This window comes from Brassica oleracea, chromosome C3 (assembly GCF_000695525.1).
Source record: "Brassica oleracea var. oleracea cultivar TO1000 chromosome C3, BOL, whole genome shotgun sequence".
Lineage (NCBI taxonomy): Eukaryota > Viridiplantae > Streptophyta > Magnoliopsida > Brassicales > Brassicaceae > Brassica > Brassica oleracea.
This window is the reverse complement of record NC_027750.1, coordinates 39,820,714-39,846,584: the sequence shown is the minus strand read 5'-3', so window position 1 is coordinate 39,846,584 and position 25,871 is coordinate 39,820,714. Positions and strand designations below refer to the sequence as shown.

The 25,871-nt window shown below is 33.9% G+C and overlaps 1 protein-coding gene across 1 annotated transcript in view; it reads left to right on the top strand.

The window, feature by feature from the left end:
• Positions 1–5,807, top strand: part of LOC106330595 (cyclin-dependent kinase A-1-like) — a 23,380-nt gene extending 17,573 nt beyond the window's left edge. The window contains exons 2-10 of the mRNA XM_013769037.1: positions 3,088–3,175; positions 3,555–3,594; positions 3,663–3,847; positions 3,929–4,049; positions 4,284–4,457; positions 4,745–4,908; positions 5,106–5,193; positions 5,302–5,355; positions 5,713–5,807. Coding sequence (XP_013624491.1) covers positions 3,088–3,175; positions 3,555–3,594; positions 3,663–3,847; positions 3,929–4,049; positions 4,284–4,457; positions 4,745–4,908; positions 5,106–5,193; positions 5,302–5,355; positions 5,713–5,802 — 1,004 coding nt within the window. The 3' untranslated portion in view covers positions 5,803–5,807. The remainder of the gene's footprint in view (positions 1–3,087; positions 3,176–3,554; positions 3,595–3,662; positions 3,848–3,928; positions 4,050–4,283; positions 4,458–4,744; positions 4,909–5,105; positions 5,194–5,301; positions 5,356–5,712) is intronic.
• The last annotated feature ends 20,064 nt before the right edge of the window (positions 5,808–25,871 follow it).

The window sequence follows — 25,871 nt, the reverse complement described above, 5'->3', positions numbered from 1 at the left end:
CTGCGTTTGGCTCACGGCTTGAAGATACGAAACATCCACGCTTACTGCGATTCCCAGTTTGTGGCAAGTCAGTTCAGCGGAGAGTATGAGGCCAGGGACGAACGGATGGACGCGTACCTCAAACTGGTCCGAAAACTAGCTCAAAATTTTGACAGTTTTGCCCTTATGCGAATTCCCCGTTCCGAAAACGTCCAGGCAGATGCTCTCGCGGCCTTAGCATCAAGTTCTGATTCAGGACTTAAAAGGGTAATTCCGGTCGAGTTCATCGAACACCCGAGCATCGGACCACCAATCGTCGTCAACCTCATAGAAGGTCAAGATGACAAAGAAGAAGAAGTTACAGTACGACCGCAATCAGAGCAATCTATGATATAATATGTTTTCATGAAATATAATATGATAAAAAAAAACATACATGTCTCAGTAACAATATATGAATCTTGGTTTATTTAACAAGTTTAAACCAATGAATTTACTCAACCAATATATAACAAAGTAAAAAAGCAATCAACATTTAAATTATGAGTAATACAAATTCTGGTTAGTTTAATAAGTACGAATATGTACGGATCGTGTGTTTCTCTACCATACATGTATGAATCCTCATGTGCACGGTGTGCAATAGTTATTCAATTAATAAACTTTCATAATATGCAAATGTATATTTTCTTCATTTTATATTTTATGCATCAATGAGTTAAGCAATACTACACATGATAGATCTTAGTTACACACACATACTAATATGTTAAACAATATTCAAACATATGTCAAACGTGAAGCTTGCTAATATGTTGACTGTTGGTTAGTATAAATAATAACATGATGACATGTGGTTAATATAAATAATAACATGATGACATGTGACATAAATCAAAACATACAATTAATTACAGCAAACACACACAAATATAAACTATAATGAAATTGAGCATTAGCTAACAAATGTTGAGATGATCTCACCAAAGTGATCTAACGATATTATTACCTTTAAACAAGGGTAAATAAATATCATTAACAAAAGCTTTCTATAACTCAGACTATTAGGACTCGTGATGATAAACATGTTAATATGAATACTAACGTGATGACATGTGATTATCTGAAACAAATAGTAAAACATAAAGCAAAACATACAATTAGTGAAAGCAAACACACACGAATATAAAATATAATGAAATTAAGCATTAGCTAACAAATGTTGAGATGATCTCACCAAAGTGATCTAACGATATTATTACCTTTAAACAAGGGTAAATAAATATCATTAACAAAAGCTTTCTATAACTCAGACTATTAGGACTCGTGATGATAAACATGTTAATATGAATACTAACGTGATGACATGTGATTATCTGAAACAAATAGTAAAACATAAAGCAAAACATACAATTAGTGAAAGCAAACACACACGAATATAAAATATAATGAAATTGAGCATTAGCTGAAAAATATAGAGATGATCTCACCAAAGTTATCTAACAATATTATTACCTTGAAACAAGGGTAAATCAATATCATAGACAAAAGCTTTCTATAACTCAGACTATTAGAGACTCGTTCTGATAAACATGTTAATATGAATATTAACGTATAGTAATTAGTGAAACATAAAGCAAAATATACAATTAGTGAAAGCAAACACACACGAATATAAAATATAATGAAATTGAGTATTAGCTAACAAATGTTGAGATTATCTCACCAAAATGATCTAACGATATTTTTACCTTGAAACAAGGGTAAATCAATATCATCAACAAACGCTTTCTATAACTCAGACTATTAGGACTCGTGCTGATAAACATGTTAATATGAATACTAACGTGATGACATGTGATTATCTAAAGTGAACAGTAAAACATAAAGCAAAATATGAAATTAGTGAAAGCAAAATTGAGCATTAGCTCACATATATTGAGATGATCTCACCAAAGTGATCTAACGATATTATTACCTTGAACAAGGGTAAATCAACATCATCGACAAAAGATTTCTATAACTCAGACTATTAGAGACTCATGTTGATAAACATCTTAATATGAATAATAATGTGATGACATGTGATTATCTGAAGTGAATAGTAAAACATAAAGCAAAACATACAATTAGTGAAAGCAAACACACACAAATATAAAATATAATGAAATTGATCATTAGCTGATAAATGTTGAGATGATCTCGCCAAAGTGATCTAACGATATTGTTACTTTGAAACATTGGTAAATCAATATCATCAACAAAAGTTTTCTATAACTCAGGCTATTAGGGACTCGTGCTAATAAACATGTTAATATGAATACTAACGTGATGACATGTGATTAACTGAAGTGAATAGTAAAACATAAAGCAAACCATACAACTAGTGAAAGCAAACACACACAAATATAAAATATAATGAAATTGTGCATTAGGTTACAAATATTGAGATGATCTCACCAAAGTGATCTAACGATATTATTACCTTGAAACAAGGGTAAATCAATATCATCAATAAAAGCTTTCTATAACTCAGACTATTAGGGACACATGCTGATAAACATGTTATAAATAAAGAAGAAAAGATAGGAATTTATGTATTTTATTCCATAGATATTATTTACATTGTTTCTTCATCCACAACACTCAAGTCTAAAGTGTAAGAACTATGAATCAAGAAACAGTTTTATCGGTAACTGAGATTAATTCATCTGATGATGTCATGATGCAACTCTTAAAAAACTTAATATTCTAGACTTAAGAAGATTTATTTTAGAAAAATTATTTGATATACATTAAATTAAATACTATTTTTCAAAAATACATTTAGTTAAAATTATTATAACATTTAAGTTTAGGGTTTAGTGGTTATTATTTACAGCTCGGCTCAGCTCTGTATTTAGAGAGTAAATCAAAAAAGATATCAAATTTAAGGTAAAGTTAGAATTTTCTCTTTGTTAAATAAATGTCAGCACAATATAAAATATGATATTCTTGTGCAAAAGTAAATTTTCTTGTGTCGGGTGTAAAGAACCGAGTTAATACGGTTAGGTGGAATTTAATTAAATTTAGTGGTTATTAAAAAAAAACAAAGAAAATAGTTTTTAGACACACGAAAAAGCCCTTACTCTATTAGTCAATCGCCTTCCCTGGTCGTCCTCTCTTTCCTAAAGCTGCACAGAAACCTCCTTCGCCGGTGAGTTGATTTTGCTATTCTCGTGTGAACTTGTTAGCGGATGAACTTCTAGTCCATTCGAATTCCGACTCGAACTTGTTTGCAATCCCAACCAAACACGCTTTCTCTTAGCATTATCTCTAGTTTCTTCCGTGTTTAGCATTTTCAGTAGCGTTAGACTAGTTTTCTTTTTTTTCTTTTTCTTTTTCGTCGTGGTCGTGATTACGAATGTTCGTTTTAGCTCGTTGGAGAGATACGAGTTCGTTAGAATCTTATCCGTCTTAATCGATTGTGCATTTTCACAATCTCTCCAAAGAATCAAATCATATAATCCCTAGATCTGAGATATTGATGTCTTTCGTTAGCTTTAACCAATTGATGCCTCGTTATCAATCTGCTGGGTGACTTTCAGATTGTTTGTTAAGGGAGTGGTGGATCAGGTATCATTGTTTCACTTCTTTGATGAATTTTTTTGGTTCACTTGAATGTATATATTAATAATGTGCAGTACGAGAAAGTTGAGAAGATTGGGGAAGGAACATACGGTGTGGTTTATAAGGCACGAGACAAAGTCACCAATGAGACTATTGCTTTGAAGAAGATCCGCCTCGAGCAGGAGGATGAAGGTGTACCTAGTACTGCTATTCGAGAAATCTCCCTCTTGAAAGAGATGCAGCACAGCAACATTGTCAAGTATAATTAAGTTGTTAATACTACCACCATTGTTGCAGCATTTTTAATCTTGTGACCAATGTTTTGATGGTACGTACACAGGTTGCAGGATGTAGTGCACAGTGAGAGGCGTTTGTATCTGGTGATTGAGTATCTTGACTTGGATCTCAAGAAGCACATGGACTCATCTCCTGATTTCTCCAAGGATCTGCACATGATCAAAGTGAGTGTTTTAGGCATTGCTTTATTTGGGTGCTTTAATGCATTTTGTTAATGTGAAGGCACTTCTTCGATACTGTCTTATTCAGGTGTTTGGTTGGTCATGGTGGCTGAACATTGAATGTGTATCTGTTTAGTTTCGCTGGATACTGTTGAAATCTGAGTTGTGTAATTTCCTCCTGTTACGTCTTTAGTAATAAACACAGGCTGATCAGAGCTGTTCCATTACTGTTTGCAGGCTTATCTTTACCAGATTCTCCATGGAATTGCGTATTGCCACTCTCACAGGGTTCTCCACCGTGATCTGAAGCCACAGAATTTGTTGATTGATCGCCGCACTAACTCACTAAAGCTTGCAGATTTTGGACTGGCCAGAGCATTCGGTATCCCCGTCAGGACATTTACTCATGAGGTGCCAAAGAGTTTAATAATCTTGGTCATGTTATTTAATGAATCTGATGACATGGCTTTATACCTGCTTTCTTATCCTTTTGTTCAATGAGATAAAGAGTATTATAGAGGATTAGACTTCTCTTGCATCTTACAATTGTGAATAAAGGACTTAGACATTTCGGATGTATTCCAAAAGTCTTTACTTAAAGGACATTTCCTTTGACGGTTGAAGTATGTTAGATTCAAAATACGATAAAACACTTTCACTGCTCTTAACACTCTGTTTTGCCATATTGTTCCTTCTAGGTGGTTACTCTCTGGTACCGAACACCAGAGATACTCCTAGGGTCTCATCATTTCTCCACACCCGTTGATATTTGGTCTGTGGGATGCATATTTGCGGAGATGATCACCCAAAAGCCCTTATTTCCTGGAGACTCCAAGATTGATCAACTCTTCAAGATTTTCAGGTTTCTCCACTAACTTCTTTGATCCAGTTATAATTGCAGACAAGTGGGACGAAATTGTCTGCAATGATATCACAAAGAGTTCTGAAAACATTGTCAACTTGAAATCAAACTCTTTGACAACTAGTGTAGAACACATATATGGAAGTGTTGACTTATTATAGATTTTTTCCTGCCATGTGTTGTTATCTTCCCCCTAGAATCATGGGAACTCCATACGAGGATACATGGCCTGGGGTAACTTCGCTGCCGGATTACAAATCTGCTTTCCCTAAATGGAAGCAAACGGTACATCAAATTTCTTCATTCACTTCAACATTTCGTTTTCAGTATACAAGAGGTCACAGCACAATGTGATTCTTGCCCATGCTTTTTTTTTTGTTTCTAATACCACAGGGCTTAGAGTCCTTTGTTCCGAATCTGGATCCCAATGGAATAGATCTCCTCTATGTAAGTTCACTAACCATATGCATATATATAATCTACTTCTCTTACATTAAAGATATAGAAGCCTGATTTTGATGGATCTGGTTTCATGTCACCTCTAACCATTTGATGAGGTTTTAGTTGATTTATAAAGTCATCATTATCTTTCTATTCGGTTTTTAGGACTAGAAACCGTTTGTACACTAAAACCCGTTAGACACTGGTTTTGGCTCCTTGTATGTGCCAACAAATCAAAAGTCCAAAACCAGTCTGGTCTGAAACATGAACATGTTTCAATAACCGGAATTGGTTAAAGTCGTGAACCCAAATCGGGAAAGAGTAATCTAAAATTTTATGAGTTCATATGTGTCTTTGTTACAGAAAATGCTATTAATGGATCCGACCAAAAGAATCAACGCAGGAGCTGCCTTGGAGCATGATTACTTCAAGGATCTTGGCGTTATGCCTTAGAAAAGGCTACAGAACCAGTAATCTCCTACATCCACTTTATAATTATCTTTCATTCCTTTGTTAATCCTAAGAAGACGAAGTATGATACATTAATGGTTTATGTTTATTCTTTTCTTTTAGTTCTTATTCTAGTCAGAAAAAGGAAGATTTCGAGTGTGCTTTTGTTTTGTTCTTCTAAGCTTTTGAGATCATTTTCTTGTGTATCCTTTTACCAAGTTCAGTATTATCCTATATATGGTTTTATTTTTAAAAATGTCATATTATCACCTGATCATATATATATATATAATCAATCTTGTTGTAAGTTTTCATCAATTTGATTATTGGCATGACAAGGATCAAAGTTTGGAACAGTTGCCACATGTACAGTCACCCCACGATGAGAAACACAGCCACAGCCAAACGTTAAGGATGGAGACTTGATAAAGCTTTGGCTTGAATGAGGATTCAAATTTTCTGTTTTCTCGATTCTTAACTTATTTTTATGTCAATGAAACAAATATCTACGGTGATACTATTCTGTAAAACCAGGACAATACATTGGTTTCTATTATTTATTTTTTTAATACAGGCTCCAACAAATCATCAAACGGGACCAAAATTAAGGTAAAGGGTTCAACACGCTTTCGAATACATTTTAGGGTTGGTCTGAGTTCGAATAAAACAAATGTCGATTTAATGAATGAATATCATAACCTGATAACCATCTAAAGCTTGACATAATCAATCAGCAGCAACCACAATATGGATTAATGGATAAGGTACGTTTACACACTGTTGATATGTTTTGAATTTGGGACGACTTGTTACAGTAGTTATTCGGAGATCTTGATGATCGATCTGTAAGAAATATTTATGTATATATATGTGAATGAATATTTCTTCCCATAATGTGGTCTTATGTTAATCCAATTGTTAAACCCTAATGACACTTGGTAACCAATAAAAGGTAACTAAATGAGTTTAGTTTCTAATGAAAATTAAGTAATGGACAAGTCATTCATGTTCTAGAAGGCTTCTCATTTTGTGACTCATGAAAACATGTGTAATGTAAGAAGGCATTTGAATTAAGTTTAATGCCTCAAAGGAGAACAAGTTCAATGTATGAATGAATGTTCTAGAAATCTAAAACGCTTGTTATTACTCAAACTTGATGGATGGTTGGGATTAGATGATGAAACTTTCCAAGTAAGTAAGAAAGACTTGATGAGAAAGTAATAAAAACTTGATGAGGAAGCTAGGTCCCTCTCTCCACCTATGAATAGTGGCCTTTGGACCATCACAAAGACACATGAAAGAAAATTCTAAAGAAACACATAAAGAAAGGTTGTAGGCAAGGGGAGAGAAGATCTAATTCCTACTTAGAGATCAATAACTCATCTTCCAAAACCGAAACCGTTCAAGAAGATTTCCGCAACGATCAATCAAGGTATTCTGATAATCCTCTTTAAAGTCTATTATGTGATTAGTCTAGATGTTAAAGATCTTAGGGTTTATATAAAGTCATGTTTACATATGGTATCAGAGCTAATGGCTATAAACATCTAGCTAATCCGGAATGTATAATAGATTTATAATTTATAGAATTAAAGTGGATCTATACTTACTAATTAATTTTAGATCTAAATAATGTTTAAGTTTGTCGGAATAAAAACCGATGAGAGTTTTCGGAAATCTTGAATCATATGTTATATGTATGTATTTTATTTCGATCTGTGAAATGAGAATTAATCAATGCAAAAATTTGTTCTATACATAAATCATATAGCAATTAAATTAAGTAATTCATGCATGATTTTTATAAAACAATATTCTCATTTAAAGAGCAAAATTAAGATAAAGATATCACCACAGTAACTTAATCCTAAAATGATTTTCGAAATGAAAAATTATTGTTTAAATAAGTATTGATCATTTTGTGTAGTAAATAGTTACCCACAAGTAGGCTATGAACACAAAATACGATCAACTGACTTATAGAGTGTTTGTATTGTGTAGACTAAGTATATCCACAGATAATCTATTCCGAGTAATTCGATACATCACTCATAAATGTTTTTCAAATACTATTATTATTGATGAAAATATGGTTGCTACCCACAGGAGCACCATAATTTCTTGGCATTGTATTCAATAAATATATGTGTTGATTATGTTTAAAATCCTAATTTAAACTTGTGTATTTCAAAGCTATAATTTTTTTGAAAATTTTCATAGAAAGTCTCGTCTATTCCAGTCCTAACCGGAACCAACTTCTTAGAATGAAAAGAGAAAGTTGAGTTCATATTAAGAGTACTATACTTGAATTTGACACTCCGCAATAATGAGTCAAATTCACTAATGGTGTATAGTACTTAGGACGAAAGTAATTTCCATAAAGCTTGGTTGAAATTGAATAGACTGAGAATTGTGATCTTAAGATGACAATAATTAAAAACATTAAAACTTTCCTTATTGCAGCTGAAAAGCTAAAAATATCTTAAATATATAGAAGAGCGGTTAAAGAATAATGACATAAGGTCTATGCATGAATATTGCATTGAAATGACCTATCTTTCGGCTAAATTAATGAAATTAGTAATGAGTGTTGCCCCTTCTTAGTATGAACCATTCCAGTTAATTGTAGCATCACTTATGAAAGAATGACACTGAATGAATTGGCTAGCAAAATGGTTCAATAAGAGGGTGGGCTTAGCCGTAAAAATATTAAAGTTGTCTATTATGTTTAAGGAGCTAGACTTAAGTAAGTCATAAAATAGCAACACCTATAATAAATATCAAGTAAGATAGAAGAGAAGAAAAAGGCAAAGAAAGTTGAAAGATGAAAAGGTTTGACACTTTCCTAAAGATTGCAATAAAAGAAGAAAATAATTCGAAAAAGAAAGGTAACCTTTTAAGTTTCATAAAGATTTTTCAATCTATTCTTGTAGTATTTTTTCTAAAACTTGGTGGATAGATAATGGTGCTAATGTACATGTAACTAATTCCATGCACGATTTATGATCAAAACTGTAATTTCAAATGTAAACTAAGTACTTATGGGAATTAGAGCGAAGTGATAGTTGAAGCTATTGGCACTCCTCATTATGAATAGTGGATTTTGTTTGGATTCATTTCAAACATTTTATGTTCCATCTATTTTCCATAAATCTTAGGGTGTGATTGGTGACCAATGGAATAAGAATGAATATTCAATTCCTTATGGTTCCCATAAAAATACATCATTCATAAGGAATTAATTTTCCTCCATATTCCTTATCATTCTTTTTTTTTGTAGAGAATAACAAAGCAAAATTATTCCTCATTATTTTTGAGGAGGAACAATCATTCCCACTCATTCTTTTTATTTTATTCCTCTTCATTCTTTTTTTATTTGTTCCTAGTGTTCCTCAAATGGTCACCAGTCACACTAGTTTCATTAAAAAAACTTGATGACTAGGTTTTTAAATCGACTTAAAGAAATGGTTGTTTTAATTTGTTCTTGAACCCTAATTGTATCGGTTCAAGAATATTAGTTGATGGCCTATATCAGATAACATTGGCTGATCAACATTTAAAAAACACATCTAGTTCTGCACATTAAAGAAAAATTAAAGCATAAAACATGTACTAATGATAAGTATCTCTTGTGGCATAAAAGAGGTTAATTTATTTCTAATAAAAGAATTTAAAGGTTGGTAAAAGATGGAAGTATTGTAAATCTTGATTTTGCCAACAATGAAATGTGTATAAATTGCATTAAGGATAAGCAAAATAAAGACACAAAAATGAGCCACAAGAAATACAAAGCTTCTTGAAACTATACATACAAATATTTGTAGACCCTTTGACGTTTTGTATTTTAGAGATGAAAAGTATTCAATTACCTTTATTGATGATTATTCGCATTATTGTTATGTATATCTATTGCATGAAAGTTTCAATTTTGGATACATTACAAGTATTCATAATTAAAGTAGAGAGGCAACAAGAAGTGAAAATCATAAGGTCATTTAAAGGTAATAAATTTATGGCAAATATGATGAAAAGAGACAATGTCTCGGACCTTTTGCCAAATTTCTTCAAAAAATTTAAAAATTATATCAAGTACACTACGCCTGGTTTTCCATGGCATAATGGTGGAACTAAAAGGCATAATCGTACTTTTATGGAAATGGTTACGTTCGTAATAAGTTTATGAAAGTTTACATATATCCTTGTGGATGGATGCATTATGTACTGCATTTTGTATCTTGAATATGGTTTCCAGCAAAGCAGTTCGCAAGACTCCTTTTGAATTGCATAAAGGCTGCAAACCTAGTACCACACATCTTAAATTATGATGGTGTCAAATTAAAGCAAGAATATATAATCCACATGAAAAAAAAAATAGATTTCAGAATGATCAGTGGTTTCTTTATAAGTTACTCTGAGAAATCTAAAGGATATAAGTTATATTGTCCAAACCATAGTACATAATAATAGAAACCAATAATGTCAGATTTTATAAGAATGACAACATTAGTGGGAATAATAAAGTTTAAGAAATGGTCATTCAGGAAATTAGGGTAAACAACAAATTGCTCTAAATTGTGAATGTTGGAAATTCTCATATTGTTTTAATGTTAAACAATGAGTAAAACACAATGAATGACCATATACTCCATGATGAAAATGTTGTCAATAATGATCAAGTACGTTAAGTTAAAAAGGAACAAGCATTAAGAAGATCTACTTGTATGAGTAGATTTAATATTTCCAATATGTACCTTATAAACTAGAATCTGAAGAATTGAAATTTAAAGATCTGGTTTCTTATTCAGATCCATAAAAGATGTTAATTCTGAGAAATGAAACGATGCAATGAAGGATGAAGTAACCTCGATGGCTGAAAATGAAGTATAGGACGCCGTTCAATTATTTTAAGAACATAGAATATTCGAGTGTAAGTGGATCTCTAAGACAAAACTCGAATATAATGGAAATATTGAATGACATAATGCCTAACTTGTAGCCAAAGGTTTCAATCGAAAAAGAGGCATCGATTAGACTGAGTCTTTTTCTCATGACTCTATAAAAGAATCCATAAGAATTATCATGGCCTTGGTAGCTCATTACGATCTTGAGTTCTATCATAGATTAGAGAATTGCCTTTCTTAATAGTGGCTTCATAATCGAAGCGCAGAGGAAGACATGGTCTACAAACTAAAGAAACCAATTTATGAACTGAAACAAACCTTGAGAAATGGTATTTAAAGTTTGATGAAACCATTACGAAATTCGGTTTCAAAGAGAATATCATAGATCCATGTGTATACCTCAAGATCAGTGGAGGTAAGTTCATATGTTTGGTTATGTATGTTGATGATATCTTATTAGCCAGTAGTGATCTTGGTCTATTGAGACCAAGAATTATCTCTCTTAAGAATTTGCAATGAAAGATATGGGCGAGACAACTTCTTTGATTGGGATTGAAATTTTCCGTGACATCATTTAGAAATTTAGGATTGTCTCAAAAAGCATATACTGAAAAATTTCTTGAGAGATATGGCATGAAAATGCGTTATTCTAGTATTGTTCCTATGCAGAAAGGTGATAAGTTTAATCTTAAGCAATATCCACGTAATGAAATGGAACTTAAAGAAATGAAAGCTGAAAATAATTTTGAGATATGTAGTGAACAAGAAATCACTTGCTCACATATAAGAAATCAACACACCCACAGGTGGTTGGATTTTGAAACTCAGATTTTAATGGATATAATGGTTCTACGCATTACAATTTTAGCAATGTGTATCTCATCAAATGAGATACCTTATTATGGAAAAGCTTAAAGTTGTAATTGCTTTAAACATCCAATCAAGAGGCTGAGTATGTGGCAATTTTATGAGGCTTTTATAAAGTTAACTATGATTGCAAAATTATCTTTGAGTTTGAGACCGTAATTGTTTGACTCTTTATGTGATAGTAAAATATGCAATCTTAAGTAAGACATGATATCCTTAAAGATCCAAGTATATGGACATTAAGATTGATATATGTCATAAAATTAAGATTTCAAAAGAGAAAAGTATGTCATTATACATATATGCACTAAACTTATGGTCACAAACATATTTACGAAAGCTTTAAATCCAAAAACATTGAAGAACATCTAGAAATTATGGGTCTAATGGATAGCTATTAAATTTGTTTGATTATGTATAGCATATATTTGACAATGTATATGAGTTCTTAACGACTCTCAAATCTTTTGCATTCCGTTTCCAATGTGCACACCAATTATTTGTGGTTGGATTTATGATAACGGAATGAGTCTTTATATAAGACATAAAAATGACCATTATGATAACTCCTACTTATGGTCTAACTATGATAGTAAGCAATGTAGTAGTGAATGGAAGGAATAATGTTGCAAAATAATATGTGTCCGCCATGACTCTCATTGTTTGCTAGATCAGGACAATTATGATGACCAAATGAAAGCAAATGTTTAACAAAATAAAGTCGGCCTTGTGATTCTCAATAAGAAAGTTTAAGGGATTATACCAACAACCAAGTGGGAGAATGTAAAAAACATTTATGTATATGAATGAATATTTATTTCCATAATGTGGTCTTATGTTAATCCATTTGTTATTGAGATTGTTAAACCCTAATGACACTTGGTAACCAAAAAAATGATAATTAAAGGAGTTTAGTTTCTAATGAAAATTAACTAATGGACAAGGCTTCTCACTTTATAACTCATGAAAACATGTGTCAATGTAAGAAGGCATTTGAATTAAGTTCAATGCATCAAAGGAGAACAAGTTCAATGTATGAATAAATGTTCTAGAAATCTAAAACACTTGTCATTACTCAACGTTGATGGATGGTTGAGATTAGAGGATGAAACTTGCGAAGTAAGTAAGAAAGACTTGGTGAGGAAGTAATCAAAACTTGATGAGGAAGCTAGGCCCCTCTCCCCACCTATAAATAGTGGCATTTGGACCATCACAAAGACACATGAAAGAATATCCTAAGGAAACACAGAAAGAAAGGTGTGAGAACCGAAATTCACACTGTCGATTTTAGTAAATGGAGGAAAGTCAAGAAACCCTAACTTTTCATGAAGTCTCGGATTTTCTGCGAGAGCCAACAACAAGTGATAAATAAATGTGGAAAATATGAAAAGACATCAAAACAAATTTATAGAAAATGTTGATCTTATTTTGAATATGCGTAAGAGCGTTGCGATAATTACAAAAGATTATAAAAGCTGTGGCCGCAAGAGCTGTCAGCGAGTTACCTAGTTCCAGCCACCTAAAACCTTAAACCTAGTTCAGTCGCAGATCAATAACAACAAACGAAAAAGATACGAAAAAAGGTTTTGATTGATTTTGGACTGAACTTTATGAAAGGTTGCCTACGTACCCCTTTCGAGGGTCAAGTCGAACGTAGTTCAATCGAAAGAGTGGAACAAGAGATCGAACTGCCTGAGCAAGTTTGGCTAGTAGTTGAGTGCCAGTTTGAGCCAATTTTTCGCTAAAAATCGTAAGTGGGATTTTGCCGCGTTTTAGACCTTTTTGGCCATTTTTCGACGAAAACGTTTTTACTATTTCTTTCGGAAGAATAACCTTCAATGCGACGCTGGTTTACGAAACAGTGGAGATCAATCGTATAGCTGAGACAACCTTGGTGTTTAGTAAACTGTTATTGTTTTATACGATTGATTCGAACTTATACGAGAAAATAAGTCCTCGTCGTTTTTATCGTAAAGTTTCAACGGTTACTCCGATCGAGACGAAACAAGAGACAGTTTGACCGAGGCCCGAAGGGTGGAGTTACGGAGACAGGAATACATAGCATTGGACTGATCCGACTCGCCTAATGGTGAATTGGAAAAGACTGATCCAACTCGCCCAACGGCGAGTTTGATTTGGTTGATCCACCTCGCCTTGGGCGAGTTGGATGAAGCTCGTCCAACTTGCGCAACGGCAAGTTGGATTGGTCGATCCCACTCGCCATTGGGCGGGTTGGATGAGGTTCATCCAACGACTTATCCAACTTCCCCGATGGTGGGTCAGACGGTGCTGGTTTGGTTTTTCCGATGCTCGGGAATTATCCGTTTGATGGGTTGAATGGTCCCTTGCGAGGAACTTGTTGTGCAATAGTCTTTTAAAAATACGAAGTTTTACTTTTCCGTATTTTTATTTTCTTTTTAGAAAAGTTTCTCGGAAACTTTCCGAGTTGGATCGCCGTACGGCGAGTTGGATAGCCGGCTAACAGTCCAACTCGCTGTACGGCGAGCTGCTAGCCGGCTAATGGTCCAACTCGCCATACGGCGAGTTGGCTAGCCGGCTAGAGGTCTAACTCGCTTGGCTAGCGGGCTAGATGGCTCTTTTCTTCCATTCTCATTCTCTCTGTTGATTTGTTTCGTAGACTTTCGGAACTATTTCGTTTGTTTTACACAAGTTATTTTCGAAAGTTATTTCTCGAAAGTTTCTAGACGTTGATTTTGCCATGACCGATTTTGACCCCAAGAAAAGGTTGTAGGCAAAGAAAGAGAATATCTAATTCCAACTTAGAGATCAAGAACTCATCTTCCGAAATCGTAACCGTTCAAGAAGATTTCCGTAACGATCAATCGAGTATTCCGATAATCCTAATTAAAGTTCTGTTATGGGATTAGTTTAGATGTTAAAGATCTTAGGCTTCATGTAAAGTCATGTTTACAAAATCATCAATCAGAAGTTTTTTTTTTCCAACTCCCTATATAATTAAATCAGTTCTGATCGAAAGGGAAATGATTTCGAGGAACAACTACATTCAACTATGTCTAGTTTATATGAAAAAATAATATGCGTCTGGTTATAGATTTTTTTATGCTAGTGAATATGTATAGATATTTCTACTTCCGGGGATATGAAACAAACAACATAGTTATTTCTATATGAGTAATAGTTTTCAGTATTTTTATTTCTATTGGACCTAAATACGCAAAGTAGTGAGCATTCTGGTTTTTCAACTTAGATATTTTTTACTTTATTTTTGTAATCGTAATGTATCAAGTTTGTTTCAGCGTTCACTCAAACTGGAGATATTTGATATACTGGCCAGAATCCTTTTCAATTGAGGCAATGATCTCTGATAAACAAAGTTATTTAGCTGACTAATCTCATATTTTCATTTTTGTACTTTACTTTACTTTTATATTTATCTATGTTTTTGTTTATTTTTGCATATGTTGTAATTGTAACAAAATTATTTACGGTTATATGGATGTGCTTGCATCCACTTTCTTTTTTAATATACAGAACATTTGAAAATAAAGGAAATTAAATAAACTAAAAAACTACAGTAAACCAAAAATCGTCTAAATTAGTTAAAGATAAATCAGTGAGTTCGATGCAAAAAAAATAAAATCAAGTGTTACCGCAAAATCGGAACATCAAAGAAAAAAAATCAGAAAAGTGAGTTAATTTCACCGGAAAGAAAAATTAAAAAAAATATGGTGCGACGAAAAAGATCACCACCGAACAAGACGAATAGGCTAACCAGCTTGAAAACCTGAAAACAAACAAAGAGAAGGGCGAAGATAAAAAGATTTGGATGGCTTCGTCGGTTAACCGACGAGTGGATAAATCTAAGCCACACTCGACAACCGAATCGCCTCCAACAAACCTTAAACTCGAGTCCACCGTGGCCGAAGCAAACATGTAAGCCGAAAAAGTCCATCAACGGGGAAAATCAAAGCCCAACCCACCACTGCGTCACATCTTTGGTCCAAGGGAGCCAAATTAACTATCTTGCCGCTTAAACGGAGGACTCAGAATTATGTGAATCTAGGGGAGAGAACAGAAGAAGGCTTGGAGCATCACAATCCAGACCCGACTCACAAATTCACTTGTGAAGCCAAAGCCTCGACTAAGCTTCTAGACCATCATGTAAACCATTACCGCATGAGATCTAGGAACTCTCGAAACCACCAACAACATCATATAAAATTGGAAGCTACGAACTATTAAAACAAAATGAAATTTTTTACAGTTTCGATGGTGAAACCGGTCACCGGAAAAGCGAAACAAAATCACCACAAATCTCCTGTAAGATAATGTTTTTAAGAGAGTATTCACGTTTTTTTTTTTTTTTTTTGACAGCAAGAAATTTACAGACTCATGTTGACTCTGTAAACCAAATTGGTAACTCCGCATCCATGTGAACGACAAATGACAGTTGATTCCTTGCACTACGTGCTAATCTATCCGCCCGAAGATTCGCCGTCCGAGGTACATGGACAATGTCTTAGCTGAGAAAGCTTCCTTTGAAGAGCTTGATATCTTCCAAATAGCTTTCAAATGCTGGCTATTCTTCTGGTTCCGAAACTATTTTCCCCAATAGAGAACAATCCGTTGCAAACATAACCTGGAACTGTCTTAAGTTCTTCATACATTCCATAGCCCAAATCAAAGCCTCTACCTCCGAATGAAGGGGAGAGAGACATGCCCTTACATTCCTTGCCCCCAATAAATCATCAAACCCTGGTAGAGTACTATACCAGTCTTGCCCTGACATTAACTCCTTATCCTTCCATGATCCATCAATAAAACACCATCGACCTAATATCTCTAAGGGAGAGATGGTTTGTACCAAAGGCCCCTTCGTTGGTTCATTTCCTACTTGTGCTTCTGCCCAAGTGATGATTCCACTTCAGCTAGATTTAGAGTGTCCCGCGGATCAATATCCAAATCACTGAAAACTTTATTATTGCGAGCTTTCCAGATATACCATAGAATCCATGCAAACTGATGATCATCCATTTTTGGTTGCACTCTCCAAAAGAGATGATCCATATTAGCAAATAAAGAGCTGCTAGGGAAAATATTAGGTGATGACGGAATCTTGGATAGGGCCCACACTTGACGTGCAGGGGGACATTCAAAAAATATATGATTTATTGATTCTTCCAGATCTCCACAGCGAGCACAACATATATCTCCATTTAATCCTCTTGCCTTTAGATTTTTCATTACCGAAATACATCCTGACACCAATTGCCATAAAAAATGCTTTATCTTCGGTGGACACCGCTTTATCTTTGGTGGACACCGCACTTTTCAGCATAAAGCTTTAAGTATATCCACTGTGGGGCCATATAAATCAGGAGGTTTTACCCTGTCAGGATAAACTCGTTCAACCTGATAACCTGATTGGACTGAATATTTTCCATTATTAGTAAAATGCCAGTCATTTCTATCTGCAATCTGCTTCCTGCTTAAAAGAATACTTTCAATAATTTTTGCATCCCTCAGATCAACGAGAGCCCTTATTGCCTGTACATTCCATGAGCAAGATTCCGGATTGATGAAAGAATCCACTGTGAGGTCCGGATAAATGTTATGAGAATTTTTGTTTGCTGGTCTCGGGCGAGTGGCTGGGATCCAAGGATCATTCCATACAGAGATAGATGTTCATGTTCCCACCCTTTTAATTACTCCTTTACAAACCAGAGATCTAGCAGAAGTAATACTCCTCCAGCTATACGATGGGGAGTAAGAACGGATCGGTTCCAGGGGTGAAGCATTTCTATAATACCGTCCTTTGAAGACTCTTGAGAACAAAGTATTTAGTTTCTCAATTAGCCTCCATAGTTGCTTACCAAGCATTGTTGTATTAAAATCTATAAGATCCTTAAAACCCAATCCACCATTTTCTTTGGTTTCACACAATTTATCCCATGATTTCCAATGCATACCTTTTGAACTCCCTCCTGGGCTCCACCAAAACTTAGATGCTGCGCTCGTTAATTTTTTAATAGTAGCCTTCGGTAACCGATAAACAGACATAACATGATTTGGCAGTGCCGTAACCACCGATTTAATAATAACCTCTTTTACTCCTTTCATAAAAAATCTAAAAGTCCATCCATTAATCCTATTATTCAACCGTTCCTGTACAAAACCAAAAACTTGAACTTTTGACCCACCAAGACTCTCTGGTAAACCTAAGTAGGATCCCATACCACCTATGTTCTGAATTCCCAGAACATCCCTTAGCTCTTGACGATTAACCTCCTCAATCTTATGTCCAAATTGAATTGATGATTTCTGGAAATTAATTTGTTGTCCCGAGACTTTCTCATATTCTTTTAGAATCCTGAGAATGGTTTGACACTCCTCCTTATTTGCCTTACAGAAGAAGAGACTATCATCTGCAAATAGCAGATGGGAAATTGCTGGACACGCTATTGCCACCTTTAAACCAGTAAGCTGTTTCATTCTCTCTGCCTTCTTAATATTGGCGATTAGTGCCTCAGTACACAAAATAAATAAATACGGAGACAAAGGGTCCCCTTGCCGCAGACCCCTCTGAGGAGTAATGAGACCATGTGGCTGACCATTAATAAGTACCATATATTGAACCGAAGAAATACATTTCAGTATCAATTCAGCCCAGTGAGGATCAAAACCCATTTTGTGAAGAAGAGCCACAATAAAGTTCCACTCTATTCTATCATATGCCTTACTCATATCCGTTTTGATCGCCATAAATTTATTCTGGCAAGACTTGTTAGTTCTCAGCCCATGAAACATTTCTTGCGCTATAAGGATATTATCCGATATCAGCCTTTCCGCCACAAAAGCCGATTGTGTCTCCGAAATTAATCTTGGTAGACAAATTTTCAATCTTTGACACAAGACCTTCGAAATAATCTTATACCCAACATTACATAGACTTATCGGTCTTAATTCTGTCATCCTCGTGGGTCTCTCTACCTTCGGAATCATACATATATTAGTAACATTTAACCGTGTATCCATATTTCCCGTGAGAAGGAAATTGTTCACCATCTCAACAACATCCCTCTTAATTATATGCCAGGAATGCTGGAAAAAAAGAGCTGTCATCCCATCTGGACCTGGCGCTTTTTCCGGGTGCATCATGAATAGAGCTTGTCGTACCTCTTCCTCCGTTGCCATTCGCAGTAATATTTGATTCATTTGTGGAGAAATAAATGGTACTATTTCATCCAAAAAACTATCAAATTCCGTTTGATCCGTGGTCGTAAATAAATCCTCAAAATAATCAACTGCCACCTTCTCAACTCATTTCTCATCCGTTATCCAATTACTTGTTTCATCATGGAGTCCCACTATCTTATTACGAACACTACGTTGCTTTGTCAACGCATGATAAAATTTAGTATTCAAATCTCCAGATGAATGCCACATATTCCTACTTTTCTGATGCCAATATTCCTCCTCATCCTTATAAGCCTCCTGCAATTTCCTAGAAACCTCAATAATCTCATCTTGTGATCTATTATTATCCATTTGTACCTCCTCCAATGCTTGTTGGAGCTCTTGGATTTTATCCTTCCCATATGGTTGATTATCTTTACGCCATGAAGATATTTCATGACGACAGTTAGTGATTTTTGTAACCAAATCTCCTAGATGTCCATCCTGACTCTCCGTCCAGCCGGCTACAATCGATTCCATAAGACCCTCTTGACCAATCCATCTTTTATCGAACCTAAATTGTCCTCTCTTTTTCCTTGTAGTCTTGTCTTCTAGGAAAGCAATTACTGGTCTGTGATCAGAACCTACCATTCTTAGATACTCTGTATAAGAACATGGAAAAAGCGTATGCCATTCCTCATTTGCCAAAGCCCGATCCAAGCAGCATCTAACCGTCACTGCTCCTTTTCCTTTACCTCTTCGACCTTGCCACGATAGTGTATTCCCACGAGCTGGAAATTCTAGTAAACCACTATTTCGAATCATATTATTGAAGGGAATAAATGACGTTGTACACCGTAAAGAACCCCCATCATTTTCATGATTCCCAGTGATCTCGTTTAAATCTCCAATAATGAACCACGGTTCCGATCGTGCTAATCCGAATTGAGTTAATCTCTCCCATACCTGTTCTCGTAACTTTTGTACCGGATCCCCATAAACAAAAGTAAGATAAACTTTCTTCCCTTTAATCATTGCCTCAATATCTATTATCCTATTTCTTGAATATAGAATTTTAACTTTAAATTCATAATTATAAAAAAAAGGTAATCCACCACTTCTTCCATTTGGGTCCACCGTAACCAAACTATCATATCCAAAATGATCCTGAAACCTTTGTACGAATTCAAAATTCTGTTTTGTCTCAGATAAAAATAAAAATTATGGTTTATGTTTATGTCATGTTTCCCTAAGATAATTTATGGTCCAATAAGTCCCAAGTCCTCTACAATTCCAGCTTAGTATTTTCATAAATAATGATTGTAAGAGAATCGTCTTTATCAATCCATGAGGCCATACACCCACAGACTTGTCCAATATAAATTAATTCCTTTTTCCCATATTTCCATCGTCTCTTCCTGAAACTGCTATAATTTTCCATTGCCCATAAAATTACCCAAAATCCTAGAACTTGGTGTATCTTTGTGTTTGGTGTATCACCCGCATACCATGAGCCATCCGCTGTTTCCAGATACCAAATAGAAACCCGTGCACAACACCACACATAATACCTTGCATACTTTATCTGCATTCGATCCAGTTCGTGGTTTAAAGAGACCAGAACCTGAGACCATATCCCTAGCATTTCATACTTGCGTCTGCCACACCAATTCACCAAGCCAAACCACCGTAACCCGTTTTGTTCTCCTCTCAACAACACAACCCAGACCACAGTCGTGTGCCCATAATCTCCCCTGGAAAGAAAATCTCTAAAAGAACAACTATAATAACAATCCAATACCACCATATACCAACCTGTTAACGTCATAACCAAACAAACAAACCTTCCCTGGATTGTCATAACCCATTGTTCCATAATTTTCCACTCAGACAAACCATTTCTAATACTAGATCCCATGTACCAGGAAGCCAAATCACCATTAATAATCCAAAACTTCAAGCAATCAATACATATCGCAAATAACCTTTGCAAAAAAGGGAAAAGCTAAATAATGAAAACCCTTAACCCCAAAGACGAAACAGATGCTCATAGAGCTTATTAAAACACTTAAAAACACCCTCCCAACAACCAAACTCCACCTGAAACAAGTACCTCGAGCCCTCCGCAATCTCGTGTTAATTGAGATCGAGAATGATATCCAGATCCCCTCCATTCCACCAAACCTGTATCTCCCAGATATTTTCTTGCAAAAAAACGATCCAGTTTCCATCCGGACTCCACGCCCCCGAATCAGATCTCCACGATTCTGACCCGTAGTAGTCTCGGTCCCCGCTCGCATCTCCTCTCTGATTCCAGGCTCCCATCGCCGAGAATCCATAAGAAAACCCTAGATCGCAAAGTCGATCTAAATAAAGTATCTAGAGTATTCACGTTTTTAAACGGTGGATTTTAATTCATAAATATTCAATTGATAATTATAGTAACTAGGAAACAAACCCGCGCAAATTATGGATTCTTTAATAAAAATTAAATTATTTTAACAATATTAATAATATGTCTATACCTATTATTAATAATTTTTCTCTTATTTAACTTTTTATTTTATTTATATAATACATTTGTTAACTTTTTATCATACACAAAATTTGGGAGATATGTATATATTATGTGATGAAAATAAAATGCCAAATAAGCTAAATTCTCAACAAAATAATTTCAGAAATGTTATTGTAAAATAAGCGAAAGAATAAGATAACATCCCATCTCTCTCGCTTTCTCTCAAGCGTTTCTTCGTTTTTTGGTTTCTGAAACATTTTTTCTTAAATGAAAGGTCTCGAATCTACAAAATGACGTATCCTTAGGAAATAAAAAATGAAGTGTGAAATAAAAAATCATATTTTCTGATTGTAAAACTCTATACAAAAAGTAAATTAAAAAGGAAAAATGGTGAGGGGAAGTATGAAGAAACCATATATGAATTTTTTAATATATTATTAAAAGATTCAATGGTTAACTTTTTGAGAATATACAACATTTCTATTAGAATGTAAGATGTATGTAGCAAAATTAACCACAAAATTGGTTGTTAAATTTAGAGAAAATAAATAAACATTTTTTATTAGGAATATCAGATTGAGACAATGACAAATTCTGGCCGAGACAAGAATCTCTTGTTCAGTATTAGAGATATCAATTTTTTTGGTTAGCCTTTGTGGATTCCTTAGGCCGCATGACTGCTATTTCGGCATGGTGTAACTTTTTATTCTGTTATCCATAATTGGTAGTTTTAACACGTGCAACAATCAGAAACATGGCTTAACAAAAAAAAAAAAATCCCTTAACCAATAGATGGTATTCGCCAACATCACTTACTGCACTTTCAAAATAGTCTTCGCCACAGATTCAATGCAGAGTATGCTTCATCTACGATAAATATAGATCCCTTGATTTAGGCTTCGATCCCCATCTTTTCATCTATGATAAAATTTATTCCCACCTTCTATCTTCGAGTATCTCCAATCACATTCTATATTTCACTGTAAAACAGACATAATTTACCAATTATACATACAAGTTTGAAAAGATAATTTACCAATTATACATACAAGTTTGAAAAGAGAGATGGGACAATACTATAATTTGCAATCACAAACAAACACAAATTAAAAAAAAAAAAGCGTTATTTGAGATTCTCATATCAGTTCTTTTGCGAGGTGTCAATTATAACATACAAAATATAACTTAGGAGTTATAACAAATGTATATGACCAAAAAAAAAACAAAATGAGTTATGAGTAGAAAAACATTGTAAGTTGTAACTACCCACAGTTCAAAGTTTGTATGAGAAAATATCATTTTCAAAGACGAAAGATGTAAGCATCTATATATAATCTGAGGGAAAAAATGAAGTGAATTGTTGATTGTTCGTTGGCTAACAAAGAAGATGCAATTATTCACTCATTCTCCTCCCACGCATTCCTAAGCATTCAAAAGAGTCAATCTCTTGAAATACAACAACCACTCAATTGATTTATTTCCTATTAATATGTTAACTCAAGAAATCATCAATATCAATATCAATATTATTAAAACATGATCATTCCTATTATTTGCCATCTTATTACCATGACATATTACATGTTATGCCACTGCTTTTTCAAAAGGTGGTTTACCCTCATTAATGATATAACAGTAATTTTTCTGTAGACCTACTTCTTATTATTCAACGTTAAAGCGTATAACCGTTTGCATAAAGTAAAAAAAGGATTCACGTTTCTCTTACTGTTTGTTTTTCTTATGCAACCCACTTGAATGATGGGCCCATTAATAAATTTTATACCGACACTAAATGATCTAATACACATACTTTTTACAAAATCATTTACTTATTCACCTCTAACCTCTTTTGATTCCATGTTACTGCCATTAAAAATCAATTCAGCCAATATTACTAAAGTTTTTATAAATATAAAAATTTAAACCTAACATTTTCAAAATCTTAGTTAATTATCATAAAATTAAATTCAAAATTTAAAATAAATAAAAAATACAAACTCATAATAGGTTGTTGATAACAAAAATAAATTTATACTATCACATCAATAAAAAAATATTAAAAAATATAATAATTTTTTTTCAAAGTCAAAAGAATCACAAATTTATTTAATTTTGTGTAATATATGAGAAATTTAATCAATTTTAAAAAATTTATTATCAGATTTTTTTAGGTATTTATAGAATCAAGCGATATTGAATCACAGGTTAACATCGGGGTTTATAGGTTTTATCCAATTTTATCAGATTTTCAATTAACGGAATTTTATTAAATTTGAACTGGATATATGGATTGTCGGATTTACCAGTTCGACCACAAATCTATGTCAGATATGAAAACATGTTTTGAAAGAAAAAAAAATAAATTATTTTTTATTTAAAAATTATAATTCCTTGTAAATTTTATCAAAATGATCAAAACATAATGATTTTATGTTTCAATTTTATCAAAATTATCAAAAACATGCTTTGAATTTAGTGAATAATTAAAATTTTCAAAAAAGAAATAAATAATCAATTTGAAATAGTTAATCGGCTATTTTGGTACATCTACAATCTACGCGTTTCACGTTGCTCAAGATCTTTTATTTTATTTTATTTTTTCATTAATAAACAGAAATTATACGAGATTAACTTCATCTTCTTCCTCTCAAAATCCTCTGCAAACCCTAACAAACGCCACCGACAACTGCTTTTAACAAAAATTTCACCACTTTTCTTGTTTTTATATTGTTTTAGCGAAACTCTACTGATTCCTAACATGATTAAAAAATAATATTTTTTTTGTAAATATCCATTTCAACCGAATAACATCTTATCAGTGTGTTTGCTTGCCGTCGACACCTTTCCGTCATAAACTCGGTTTACTCCGCGTTTTGAAACATAGTTTTAATCCCATTTTTTACTGATTTTTTTCAAACATTTGGCTGTGTTTAAAGAGAATTAGGTGTTGTTGGAATAATTTTGCCCTTAAATAATTAGTTATGCATACAAACTGTATATAATAGCTATGAACACATAATCAACAAACAGTGAGCAAATTGATTTATTGGGAAGGGGAGAGGGCGAGAGGAACAACAATCGATAAGCAACAAGTGTACATCGAATTTTTTTATGACTAGGTTTGGATGTGAAGGGCAAGAGACGATGACCGAGAGAGAATCTGATTACAAGAAAACAAGCAGAAATCAATAAAATATGCGGATTGAAGGTTCTAAGCGGAATACCAAAATTTAGGAGAAATAGCCTTCACCTTTAACCAACACCAGAGAATGTTCATCTTTAACCAACATCAGAGAATGGAATGTGAATCCAAAAACCTGTTTCTCCATCGACCGACTACTACTCACCAACGTCATACCAGATCAAAAAAGATCAAACACAAGACAAGAGACAAGATTAAATTAAATAAAGGTAGGGTTTATCACAAAAAGTGCTTGCGTCACAAGACACTTGGAAAATGGTGCACTTAACCTTACGGACTGGATTAGGATCGTTGGCTGCTGGTATGATCTCCGGTGTATCACATCGTGGCATTCTGATGACATTACATACGCCTCCGGTGGCTCATGATTGATAGTCGTGCCTAGTCGCGTTGGAACGGTGGTTGGTGGCTCCTTCGTTCCCCATAACGGCAACGAACAACGTCGCTGGATCTTCAACGTCAATGATTTGTCTCTGGTGGTGAATAATTGATCAAGTCTCGTCGTCAACAATACAACGTCTCGTCATTAGTGATACCAATGGATGTCACGTAAGCAGAACAAAAAGAAGAAGATAAACAAAAGTAAAAGAGATGATGAATAAGGAGATCAAAGGAGGAAGAAGACAAGAAGTGATCTTTCTCTTTGACTGATGATAAAATGACGAATGGTGATGAATAGATTATGCCCAGATGCCAAAATAAAAGGCTATAAGTTTCAGTATATAAACTTGTTAACAGATGCAACTTGTTAAAAGACACGACTGTAGAAAAGTTGTGGTTTAAGAGAGGTGTTGTTTCGGAGAAGACAACAAAGGAAACGTCTTTTGGCAAAATAAATTGATGACGTCATACTATTCTATAAGCCCATAGATAGATGCCAAAATAGAAGGCTATAAGTTTCAGTATATAAACTTGTTGACAGATGCAACTTGTTAAAAGACACGACTGTAGAAAAGTTGTGGTTTAAGAGAGGTGTTGTTTCGGAGAAGACAACAAAGGAAACGTCTTTTGGCAAAATAAATTGATGACGTTAGACTATTCTATAAGACAATATCCAAACCGTTAGATTATAAAAATCAAACAAATTTGACTGTTGGATTAAATTTTTTTTTCTTATAAAAAACTAGTGACGTGATGAATCACTAAAATCTGGTTTCCTATTATATACAGATAGATTCACATATTGTTATCTAAAACTATTACACCGTTAATTTGTGCCAAAAAACAGTAACCGACAAGAAAAAAAAGATCCATGAAGTAATTTACGAAAAACTGAATTAAATTCAATTAATTAAAACGCTTTGAATAAGTTGACTAGTAAAAGGGAAAGGTGGTTTAAGGGACGACCAAGTTAAGTAGCCGCCGGAGAAGAAAAAAACATCCCAACCCAAACTCTTCTCCTCCTTTTTTTTTTTTTTTTTTTTTT